Below are 11,963 nucleotides of genomic sequence, written 5' to 3'. Positions count from 1 at the left end.
AAGAAATAAAAATAATAGAAAAATGTTAAAGCACCCATGTCACCCCCTCATATTAAAAGCACAGTATGGCCCCTTTCACACTGGGGCGTTTTTCGAGCGTTATTCGAGCAAAGCCTCATCTGTGCTGGTAAAGCACCGCTAAGACCCTAAAGTTTTAGGGCGTTTTTGCAGTGCCTTAGTGTGAAAGGGTAAGGCGTTTTCACAGTGCTTTCTATTCATTTCAATGGAGAGGGGCGTTTTTGGAGCGTTTTTTTCAGCGCCCAAAAGCTGCTCCAAAGATGCTGCTTGCAGGACTCAGTGTGAAAGGGCCCATTGAGATGCATGGAGAGCGTTTTATGAGCGTTTTAATAGCGATATTTTTAATGCTAAAACGGTGTAAAAACGCTTCAGTGTGAAAGGGATCTTAGGCCCCTTTCACACTGGGGCGGGAGGTGCGGTGGCGGTAGAGTGCCGCTAAAAATAGCGGCTCTATACCGTCAGAATAGCCGCGGGATTCGGCCGCTAGCGGTGTGGTATTAACCCCCGCTAGGGGCCCATAAAGGGTTAATACCGCCCGCAATGCGCCTCTGCAGAGGCGCATTGAGGGCGGTATTACTGCGGTTTCCCATTGTGTTAAATGAGTTCACGATGTAAACAGGAAGAGCCGTTGATCCGCTTTTCCTCACTCGCGTCTGACAGACGCGAGTAGAGGAGAGCCGTTCGGTGGCTCTCCTGACAGGGGGGTCTGCGCTGATTGTTTATCAGCGCAGCCCCCCCGCGGATGCCCACACTGGACCACCAGGGATGCTATCAGGACCACCAGGGAAACCCCCCAACATGTGGATGGCCAGGTACGTCCCCCATGGCCACCAGGGATGCCATAAACGTGCCCAATATATGCCAATCAGTGCCCACAAGTGGGCCCTGACTGGCACTATTCATACATAATGCCAGATCAGTGATGACCAGCAATGCCACCCATCAGTGTCCATCAGTGCCACCTATCAGTGTGCATCAGTGCCACTTATCAGTGCCACCCATAAGTACCCATCAGTGCCGCCTATGATTGCCCATCAGTGCCGCCTATGAGTGTCCATCAGTGCCGCATACCAGTGACACCTATCAGTGTGCATCAGTGCCACCTATCAGTGCCTCCCATAAGTACCCATCAGTGCCGCCTATGAGTGCCCATCAGTGCGGCCTATGAGTGCCCATCAGAGCCACCTCATCAGTGCCACTTCATCAGTGCCACCTCATTGGTGTCACCTCATCAGTGCCGCCTTATCAGTGCCCATCAGTGCAGCCATATCAGTGCCCATCATTTAAGGAGAAAACGTGCTTATTTACAAAATTGTATAACAGAAACAAAGAAAAAAAATGTTTGGTCTTTTTTTTATTTGTTGCGCAAAAAATAAAAACTCCAGAAATGATCAAATACCACCAAAAGAACTCTATTTGTGGGAACAAAATGATAAAAAAATTGTTTGGGTACAGTGTAGCATGACTGCGCAATTGTCAATCAAAGTGCGACAGCGCGGAAAGCTGGCCTGGGCAGGAAGGGGGTGTAAGTGCCTGGTATTGAAGTGGTTAAACGAAAATCGTACGATCTGGCATCATACAAAAAAAAATTTGTGCTTGTCCGATCAAATAATATGGGATGAACTGTCCTTCGGCTCTAGAAAGCTCTGTACTAACGATCAGATTATCCTACGATCACACGGAAATCTGTATTTTTCGGATGATTTTCCGATCGTGTGTACCGGGCGTAAACTGATGACGTGTAAAGGCCTATGGAGGATTTTTACCATCGTTTTTTGTGCAGAATTTGAAGGCTTGACGTGTTTGGTATCTACTTACGCAACCAATACTTACCGTATTTTCCGGCGTATAAGACGATTTTTTGGATGCAAAAAAATGCATCCAAAGTCGGGGGTCATCTTATACGCCGGGTACGGTCTCCGTGCAGCTGCGATCGTCATAATTTCAAAGCTGCGCGCCGTCTTCTCAGCGCGTCCTCGCTGTCCTGTGATAGGCGGAACAGAAATCTTCCCAGCAGCGCCTCTGTTCTGTTTTCCGCCTATCACGGATGCCTTCTCATCCTCGGAGGAGATGAGAAGGCATCCGTGATTGGCGGAACATAGAACAGAGGCGCTACTGGGAAAATTTGTGTTCTGCCAATCACAGGACACGCTGAGAAGACGGCGCGCGGCTTTGAAATCATGGACGCTCGCAGCAGACGGAGACTGTCACCGGCCTGCAAAACGTGAGTGATGGCACAGTGGGGGGGAAAGTGGGGACATGTAATGTGATGGCACTGTGGGGGCATGCACTGTGATGGCACTGTGGGGGCATGCAATGTGATGGCACTGTGGGGGAAAGTAATGTGATGGCACTGTGGGGGACAGTAATGTGATGGCACTATGGGGGAATTTAATGTGATGGCACTGTGGTGGCATTTAATGTGATGGCACTGTGGGGGCATGTAATGTGATGGCACTGTGGGGGCATGTAATGTGATGGCAAGTAATGGCACAGTGGGCGCATGTAATGGCACAGTGGGCATGTAATGGCACAGTGGAGCTTGGAAAAAAAGGGGGTAGTCTTATACAGTGAGTATATCCCAAAACCAAATTTTTTTCTGGAAAATTAGGGGGTCGTCTTATACGCCGGAAAATATGGTATACTTTACCATACGATTGGGTATATTATTGTGTTTGATTGCACTAAAGTCCATTTTGATAAATAATTGTGCAAATTTTAAAACTGCAACTACCGCTGTTTTATTCTCCGGGGTCCCTGCTTTCAGACAATGTATACTGCAAGTTTACAGTAATTTGCAGCAAAAAAAAAACAAACAAAAAAAAAGCACCTGTGCAAAAAAAAATAATAAAACCATTGCCCGGTATGTAATGTGAAATGAGAGCGCAGTGGGCGCCTCTCCCGGTTCCCGCCGGCTGGTGTCGATTTTGCTGTGTTTGGGTAACCATGGGATCGGGGACCCGCTCCTTTCTCCCACCATCACAGGTGGCGGCAATGGAAGCGCCTCGGACAACCGCAGCGTCTTCCCGTTACCTGTCACAAGATCAACGATCGCGTGACGTCACCGTATCCACAGAAGGACACAGGGGGAATCCTCATCCCGGGCAGCCAATCACAAGCAGGAGGGCGGGGTCTTCCCGCCGCACAAGGCGCCCCTTTCCATGTGCAGAACAGCGCAGCCTGATGCGAGGGATTCCCTCTCGTGACGTCACCGATCCAACCTTTCCTCCCCAGCCGCCAATCAGGGCGCAGCACAGGTGATTCCCGCTGCTGCGGCCGCTTGTTCTCCACCTTTATATAGAAGAATGGGACCCAAGGGAGCATCACAGGGATCCGACAAAGCTGGAGCCAGCATAGGAAGAGGAGAAGGATGGAGTGGAAGCTGGAGAGGTTGTCTGTCCCTAAAGTCAGGAGAGAGGAGCAGGTGATGTGGGTAAGTGTGTGATCTATGTACCGGGGGTGGTCCTCATTCTTCTGATCAATAATCAATACTATGACGTCATCTCTCCTATAGGAAAGTATTATGAAAAGTTTTGGAAGAGATTATAGGAGGAGCAGGAAATCGGATTTACAGAGGATAAGTAAGGTCAGTGATTCTATTTATTTATTATATTATTCCTGTATAATAATAATAATAATAATAATAATAATAATAATTTGGGAGTTTATTGAAGTGATCACTTGGATTGATTGGTGAAATGGATGTTTATATTTATAGATCAACTTTTCTACTTTAGTATTAACAGGGGGATCAAAAATACGTCAGATCTGTCATATGTGTTCTTCTGGTTCCTAATTTTACAACATATTGGGGTAGATTCACAGAGGAGATACGACGGCGTATCTCTGAGTTGCGCCGTCGTATCTATGCGCCTGATTCATAGAATCAGTTACGCATAGATTTCTATTAGATCCGACCGGCGTAAGTCTCTTACGCCATCGGATCTTAACTGCATATTTACGCTGGCCGCTAGGGGCGTGTACGCTGATTTACGCCTAGAATATGTAAATCAGCTAGATATGCGAATTCACGAACGTACGCCCGTCCGACGCAGTACATTTACGCCATTTACGTTAGGCTTTTCCCGGCGTTAAGTTACCCCTGCTATATGAGGCGTATATGCGGCGCACCAATGTTAAGTATGGCCGTCGTTCCCGCAACGAAATTTGAAAAATGTATGTCGTTTGCGTAAGTCGTCCGTGAATGGGGCTGGACGTCATTTACGTTCACGTCAAAACCAATGACGTCCTTGCGGCGTACTTTGGAGCAATGCACACTGGGAAATTCCACGGACGGCGCATGCGCCTTTCGTGTAAAACGTCAATCAAGTCGGGTCAGGGTTAATTTACATAACACACGCCCACCTCTTCACAATTTGAATTAGGCGGGCTTACGCCGGCCTATTTACGCTACGCCGCCGCAACTTTCTTTTAAGAATACGGCACTTGCCTGTAAAAGTTGCGGAGGCGTAACGTAAATAGGATACGTTACGTCCGCACAAAGAAACACCATTCTACGTGAATCTACCCCGTAGTATTTAGTGATTACTTACCATAGCAAGTTTATTGGTTGTTATAGGTTTATTGCAGGAATGGCGGCTCCCTGTGCCTCCTACTTCTGTTACAAGGCTGACAGGAGTAGTGACAGTGACATCACTGCTTACTGTAAGGCCATACATACATTATACAATTTTCATACAATTTTCTTTAGATTTACCTTTGACTACATAGTGCACAGGCCTGCCTAATTGGATACAATTGAAGGTGTTGTTTAGTTTTGACCTCATATTATATGTTTTTTTGGTAAATCTAAAAGAGAATTGTATGTATGGCCTTAGAGTAAGCAGTGATGTCACTGTCACTACTCCTGTCAGTCTTGTAACAGAAGTAAGGGAAGGGAGGGGGAAGGGCAGTTTGGTATCTTTGTCCTGGGCGCTGGATGACCTTGTCCCACCACTGAGGCTGATGATATACTCGGCTGTTAGCAATCCCAGCGCTGACAATTTGTCGCAATCACCAGCTTCAGGATCGCTAAGGGGCGGCCTGTGTCTCTATGTATTGAATTTAGCGACATTCGGGCCAAAAACCGGAGCATCATCTTTCTGCGAGGGGATACAGACGGAGCGATTCCATAGCGACCCACAGATAGCCACTTTAGCAATCCCGCTGCTGGCCGCATTTTATGAAATCAAAAATGTAATATAATGCAGCTCACCACTCCCTAAATGTAATGACTGCATTCGTTTTCTTTTTTTAGCCCTTTTTTCACCTTTTTTTTCTCTTGGTGATCCAGGCAGTAACACATTTCCTGCATTAGGGTGGCTCCACTCTCGATGGAGGAGCAATGGAGATACCCTTGGACAGCAGAAATATAAGTCTAGAGAGAGGGAAGTGTTAGATCTAAGACCCCTTTCACACTGGGTCGCTTTGCATGCGCTATAACGCTAAAAATAGTGCCTGCAAAGCATCCTGAAAAAGCCGCTGCTGTCTCTCCAGTGTGAAAGCCCCGAGGGCTTTCACACTGGAGCGGTGCGCTAGCAGGAAGGTAAAAAAAAGTCCTGCTAGCCGCATCTTTGGAGCGGTGTGTATACCGCTCCTCCATCGCTCTTGCCCATTGAAATCAATGGGACACTGCGACTATACCAGCGGCAAAGCGCCTCTGCAGAGGCATTTTGCGGTGGTTTTAACCCTTTCTTGGCCGCTAGCAGGGGTAAAAGCGTCCCGCTAGCAGTCGAAAAGCGATGCGAAATTGGCGGTAAAGCGCCGTTTTTTTAGGGGCGCTTTACCGCCGACGCCTCCCCCGCCCCAATGTGAAAGGGGCCTTAGTGGGTCAAATCGATGTTCATTTGCATCATGATGCAAACTTTTTCTCGAATAATTCAATTTCTAAGACCCCTTTCACACTGAGGCAGTTTTCAGGCGTATTAGTGGTAGAAATAGCGCCTGTATAATGTTTGGAGTTCTAAGTAATTTTCTAGCGAAAAAATACGGATTTTAACTTGTAAGCAACAAATGTCAGAAAAGGGCTTGGGCATGAAAGGGTTAAAAGCAAAAAAAAATGTTTTAAAGTGGAGATTCACCCGAAAAGTTCATTTTTAACATTAGATTGATGCTCATTTTGTCTAGGGGAATCGGGTAGTTTTTTTTAAAATCGAAGCAGTACTTACCGTTTTAGAGAGCGATCTTCTCCGCTGCTTCCGGGTATGGGTCTTCGGGAGTGGGCGTTCCTATTTGATTGACAGGCTTCCGACGGTCGCATACATCGCGTCACGATTTTCCGAAAGTAGCCGAACGTCGGTGCGCAGGCGCCGTATAGAGCCGCACCGACGTTCGGCTTCTTTCGGCTACTCGTGACGCGATGTATGCGACCGTCGGAAGACTGTCAATCAAAATAGGAATGCCCAGTCCCGCAGCCCATACCCGGAAGCGGCGGAGAAGATCGCTCTCTAGAACGGTAAGTACGGCTTCAATTTAAAAAAAACTACCTGATTCCCCTAGACAAAATGAGCTTCAATCTAATGTTAAAAATTAACTTTTCGGGTGAACCTCCACTTTAAAACATTTTTTTTTTTGCTTTTAACCCTTTCATGCCCAGGCCCTTTTCTGTTATAAATTTTTTTTCGGGTGAACTCCCGCTTTAAGTACTTTCCAACAACATTCACCCAGCCTTCGAATGTCCAACGTATGGGATTTAAAATCGTGCGGCTTCATCTCAGTCGCACTCAAAATCGGCGAAAGTATTGCATGTACTACTTTTTTAAATCAGTGCGGCACCACAAAGCCGGCATTTCGCCAATTTGAACAGTGGCATTCCCGGCAATAGGATGCGACTTGAGAAGTTGCTCCCATGTGAACGGGGGCTTAGATGGATTTGACAAATTAAAGCTGAACTCCAGCTAAAGCCTGATTCTGTACCCAAGCAAAGTCTTTAGTACTGTATACTCGTGAGTTGGGATGCTGCACGATGGACCAGTGAGGCAGTGCATTGCTAGCTGGCTGTTGTAAGCTTAGGACTGACAGTTGCTAGATGCACTCCCCACTGTTCTACTCCCAAGCTGCAATTCAAGGAGCTCTTGCGCCATCTTGTGGAAGGTGTTATATCTGCAACAAATGCAAAAGTAGTGCTCACATTGTAACTACATAAACTACTGTTACATATACTGTCATGAAGAAATATGTGCCCACCGAGATCCATTTTCAGGTAGGCAGTGTATTTTAGCTGGCTGCTTGTTATCCAGTTCAGCAGTCGCTAATACCTTGCCACCTGCATTTGAGAAGTGACGTCGCTGAACGGCTACAGAACCCCGGAGTACAGTATGTGAGAAGAAGGCAGTGTAATGTTAGCTGGTCGGTAGAAAATGCACCAGTTAACTCGCATTTGCCATCTTTCTGCATGCACTTTCACCAAAGTCGTCTGATTCTCCTAAATATTGTTTAGAATGTATCAGTTTTCCTATATACAGTATTTGGTAGATTTGACAGACCTAAAAATACTCAGATGTTGTCTTTTAATCAACAGTCATAAATGTAAAGCCAAATCTTGGAAAATACCAATTATTGAACATTTCTTATGTAAAAATGTATTCCTTGTATCTCTCATTCATTCTGACTCCGCTGTAAGTGCCAACCTTCCAGCTCTGAGAATTAGACTCCTAGCTCTAGTACACGACACACACTGAAGACCATGTGGGTCGCTTGCACTCCACCTCCTCCATTCATGAAATATCTTGTATTCTTTTCACATAATACAATGTGTTCTGTGATTGGACAAGGGGAGATTGTGATGCTCATCACACCTCATCCATTGACAGAACACCTTGTACACTTGTGTGCACAAGCCCTAAATGTTACATATACACATTTGTGCATACATACTCCATATACATTCATATGCCCATATGGTGGGCAGCTCCACACTGAAGGAGGTTTTCTGGCTAGAACTCTTTAAATTTGACCTTGTACATATTACTACAGGTCATGCTATCTCATTTTATTTTACCAACAGCTATGTGGTGCCTACCTTAGTGTTCCATTAAATTTACATATCCAATCACATAGTCTATCTCATCACACATGTGCCAATATATATATATATATTACTAAAAGTATTGGGATGCCTGTCTGTATATGCACATGAACTGTAATGGCATCCCAGTCTTAGTCCATAGAGTTCAATATTGAGTTGCCCACCCTTTGCATCTATGACAGCTTCAACTCTTCGGTGAAGGCTGTCCACAAGGTTTAGGAGTGTGTCTATGGGAATGTTTGACCATTCTTCCAGAAGCGCATTTGTGAGGTCAGGCACTGATGTGGACGAGAATGCCAGACTCACAGCCTCCACTCTAATTCATCCAAAGGTGTTCTATTGGGTTGAGGTCAGGACTCTGTGCATGCCAGTCAAGTCTCTTCACCTGAAACATGCTCATTCATGTCTTTATAGACCTTGCTTTGTGCACTGGTGCACAGTCATGTTGGAACAGGAAGGGGCCGTCCCCAAACTGTTTCCACAAAGTTGGGAGCATGAAATGGTGCAAAATTTCTTGGTATGCTGACACTTTAAAGCGGGGGTTCACCCCAATTTTTTTTTTTAACATTACATTTAGCCGAGTTGTCATAATGACAATCGGCTGTTTTTTTAAATTTCATCCCCGTACATACCGTATTTTCACCGCCGCTTCCGGGTATGTCTTCTGCGGGACTGGGCGTTCCTAATTGATTGACAGGCTTCTCACCATCACATACAGCGCGTCACGAGTTGCCGAAAGAAGCCAAACGTCGGTGCGGCTCTATACGGCGCCTGCGCACCAACGTTTGGCTTCTTTCAGTAACTCGTGACGCAGTATGCGACGGTCGGAAGCCTGTCAGTCAATTAGGAACGCCCAGTCCCGCAGAAGGCATACCCGGAAGCGGCGGTGAAAATACGGTATGTACGGGGGATAAAATAAAAAAAAACAGCCGATTGTCATTATGACAACTCGGCTGAATGTAATGTTAAAAATTTATTTTTTGGGTGAACCTCCACTTTAAGAGTTCCCTTCACTGGAACTAAGGGGCCAACCCCAACCCCTGAAAAAACAACCTCACACTATAATCCCCCCGATACCAAATGATTTGGACCAGTGCACAATATTGAACCCTATGGACTAAGACTGTAATGCCATTAAAATTCATGTGCATGTAAAGGCAGGTGTCCCAATACTTTTGGTAATATACTCTATATAATAATACAATCAGATTGTATTGTATATGGCCAGCTTTATTCATTGGGGCCACTGCTGAGACTACTTTTGCCTAATCCAGCATTTGTAAGCAAATTTAGACTCTTAGCACTGCAACCCCAAAGAGGCTCCTAGAACAATTATTACACGTCTTCCTCCCTTAGCTCTAGAGCAATTATTACACGTCTTCCTCCTTTAGCTCTAGAGCAATTATTACACGTCTTCCTCCTTTAGCTCTAGAGCAATTATTACACGTCTTCCTCCCTTAGCTCTAGAGCAATTATTACACGTCTTCCTCCCTTAGCTCTAGAGCAATTATTACACGTCTTCCTCCCTTAGCTCTAGAGCAATTATTACACGTCTTCCTCCCTTAGCTCTAGAGCAATTATTACACGTCTTCCTCCCTTAGCTCTAGAGCAATTATTACACGTCTTCCTCCCTTAGCTCTAGAGCAATTATTACACGTCTTCCTCCCTTAGCTCTAGAGCAATTATTACACGTCTTCCTCCTTTAGCTCTAGAGCAGTGGTCTCCAAACTGCGGCCCAGGGGCCAGATGTGGCCCTTTGCTTGATTTTATCCGGCCCTTGGGGTGCTTTTTTATTCATTGGCACCAATGATGGGGCAGAATTCCTCCCAGTGATGGGGCAGAATTCCTTCCAGTGATGGGGCAGAATTTCTCCCAGTGATGGGGCAGAATTCCTCCCAATGACACCAATGATGGGGCAGAATTTCTCCCAATGACACCAATGATAGGGCAGAATTCCTCCCAGTGATGGGGCAGAATTCCTCCCAATGATGGGGCAGAATTCCTCCCAATGATAGGGCAGAATTTCTCCCAGTGATGGGGCAGAATTCCTCCCAATGACACCAATGATGGGGCAGAATTCCTCCCAATTACACCAATGATGGGGCAGAATTCCTCCCAATGACACCAATGATGGGGCAGATTTCCTCCCAATGACACCAATGATGGGGCAGAATTCCTCCCAATGACACCAATGATGGGGTAGAATTCCTCCCAATGATACCAATCATGGGGCGGAATTTCTCCCAATGATGGGGCAGAATTCCTCCCAATGATGGGGCAGAATTCCTCCCAATGATGGGGCAGAATTCCTCCCAATGATAGGGCAGATTTCCTCCCAATGACACCAATGATGGGGCAGAATTCCTCCCAATGACACCAATGATGGGGTAGAATTCATCCCAATGATACCAATCATGGGGCAGAATTTCTCCCAATGATGGGGCAGAATTCATCCCAATGATAGGGCAGAATTCCTCCCAATGACACCAATGATGGGGCAGAATTCCTCCCAATGACACCAATGATGGGGCAGAATTCCTCCCAGTGATGGGGCAGAATTCCTCCCAGTGATGGGGCAGAATTCCTCCCAATGACACCAATGATGGGGCAGAATTCCTCCCAGTGATAGTGCAGAATTCCTCCCAGTGATGGGGCAGAATTCCTCCCAATGACACCAATGATGGGGGATTTTGTACTCCTGATGGTCACAGTCCGGCCCCCTTAAAGTCTGGAGGACAGTAATCCGGCCCTTTGTTTAGAAAGTTTGGAGACCCCTGCTCTAGAGTATATTATTAAATAAAATGTGGTTGGTTGCTAGGGGCAGCACAAGTGTTTGTTTTTGCCAGACACTTACAGTTGTGTGGTCTTCTATTGCATGAAAATATCAAAAGTGTTTATTTTTATTTGTTTTACCTCTTTACTTATAATATTAGTACAGACTGTTTACAGTATATTATGTTATTTCTGAAGTCAGTGCTTTCCGTGTGCTGTCACTGTGATTGTTAATTCTTTGGGACTTGATCAGAAATCAGCGGAAAAAATAATGATAGTGCTGCGCAGAGTGTGGTGACAACGGGTCGTTTATTTTTCATTTCATGTTCTATAGTAATACCTGCTAAGCATTGATTTCTGATTCATTGCTGTCGGTTATTGCATTCTGCACATCAGCACTGCATTATTGGGGGTGATTCGCTAAAGGCAAATAGGGCGTTCATTGTGTAAGGGAAGTTGCACTTTGCAAGGGCATTTTCCCCAGAGCTTAATAAATGTGATGAAATTTCACTTTGCAAAGAAAACCCAATCGCATGCAAGGACAAAAAAAAAAAAAACTGCATTTGGCTTGCACATGATTGGATGATGGAAGTCACTTCATTTACTAAGCTCCGGGGGAAAATCCTTTGCAAAATGAGCTGTTTGCCTTTAGTAAATCGCCCCCATTGGATCAAGTCTTCTAACTTCACACACAGCCAAGGAAACACTGTATAGTTTCCCATGTGTGGTGATTAGGCAGTGTATCGTTAGTTAGCTGTGTTATAAAGATCAGCTACTACATGCACTACCACATCAGCACACGTTATGTCTTCTGGAGATAGGGGCGTAGGTAATAGGAACGATTAGAAAGAATTGTGATTGTGTCATTGACTGGTTATTTTTAAAAACTGTCATAACTATTACAGAAGAGTTTTAAAGAAGTACAATAGATAAGCTGATTTATGCAAAATTATGTTTGTTCATTTTTACATAAACCAGCATTTGTTTCTTCACCAAATAACAAGAATGCAAGGATATTCACATTTGTAATTTGTTTATGAAAATCGAAAATGGAAAACTGCGCTCTGAGATAATGCAAAGTAGAGCTGCGCGATTTTGGCTAAAATGAGAATCACGATTTTTTTTCTTAGAATAAAGATCACGATTC

The 11,963-nt window shown here is 45.3% G+C and overlaps 1 protein-coding gene across 1 annotated transcript in view; it reads left to right on the top strand.

The window, feature by feature from the left end:
- Positions 1 to 3,263: 3,263 nt before the first annotated feature.
- CDC20B (cell division cycle 20B) overlaps positions 3,264 to 11,963 on the top strand; it is an 84,613-nt gene continuing 75,913 nt past the window's right edge. Inside the window, exons 1-2 of the mRNA XM_040339430.1 lie at positions 3,264 to 3,451; positions 3,533 to 3,604. Coding sequence (XP_040195364.1) covers positions 3,389 to 3,451; positions 3,533 to 3,604 — 135 coding nt within the window. The 5' untranslated portion in view covers positions 3,264 to 3,388. The remainder of the gene's footprint in view (positions 3,452 to 3,532; positions 3,605 to 11,963) is intronic.

This window comes from Rana temporaria, chromosome 1, assembly GCF_905171775.1.
Source record: "Rana temporaria chromosome 1, aRanTem1.1, whole genome shotgun sequence".
In the NCBI taxonomy this organism is placed as follows: Eukaryota; Metazoa; Chordata; class Amphibia; order Anura; family Ranidae; genus Rana; species Rana temporaria.
This window is presented reverse-complemented; position numbering and strand designations above follow the sequence as displayed.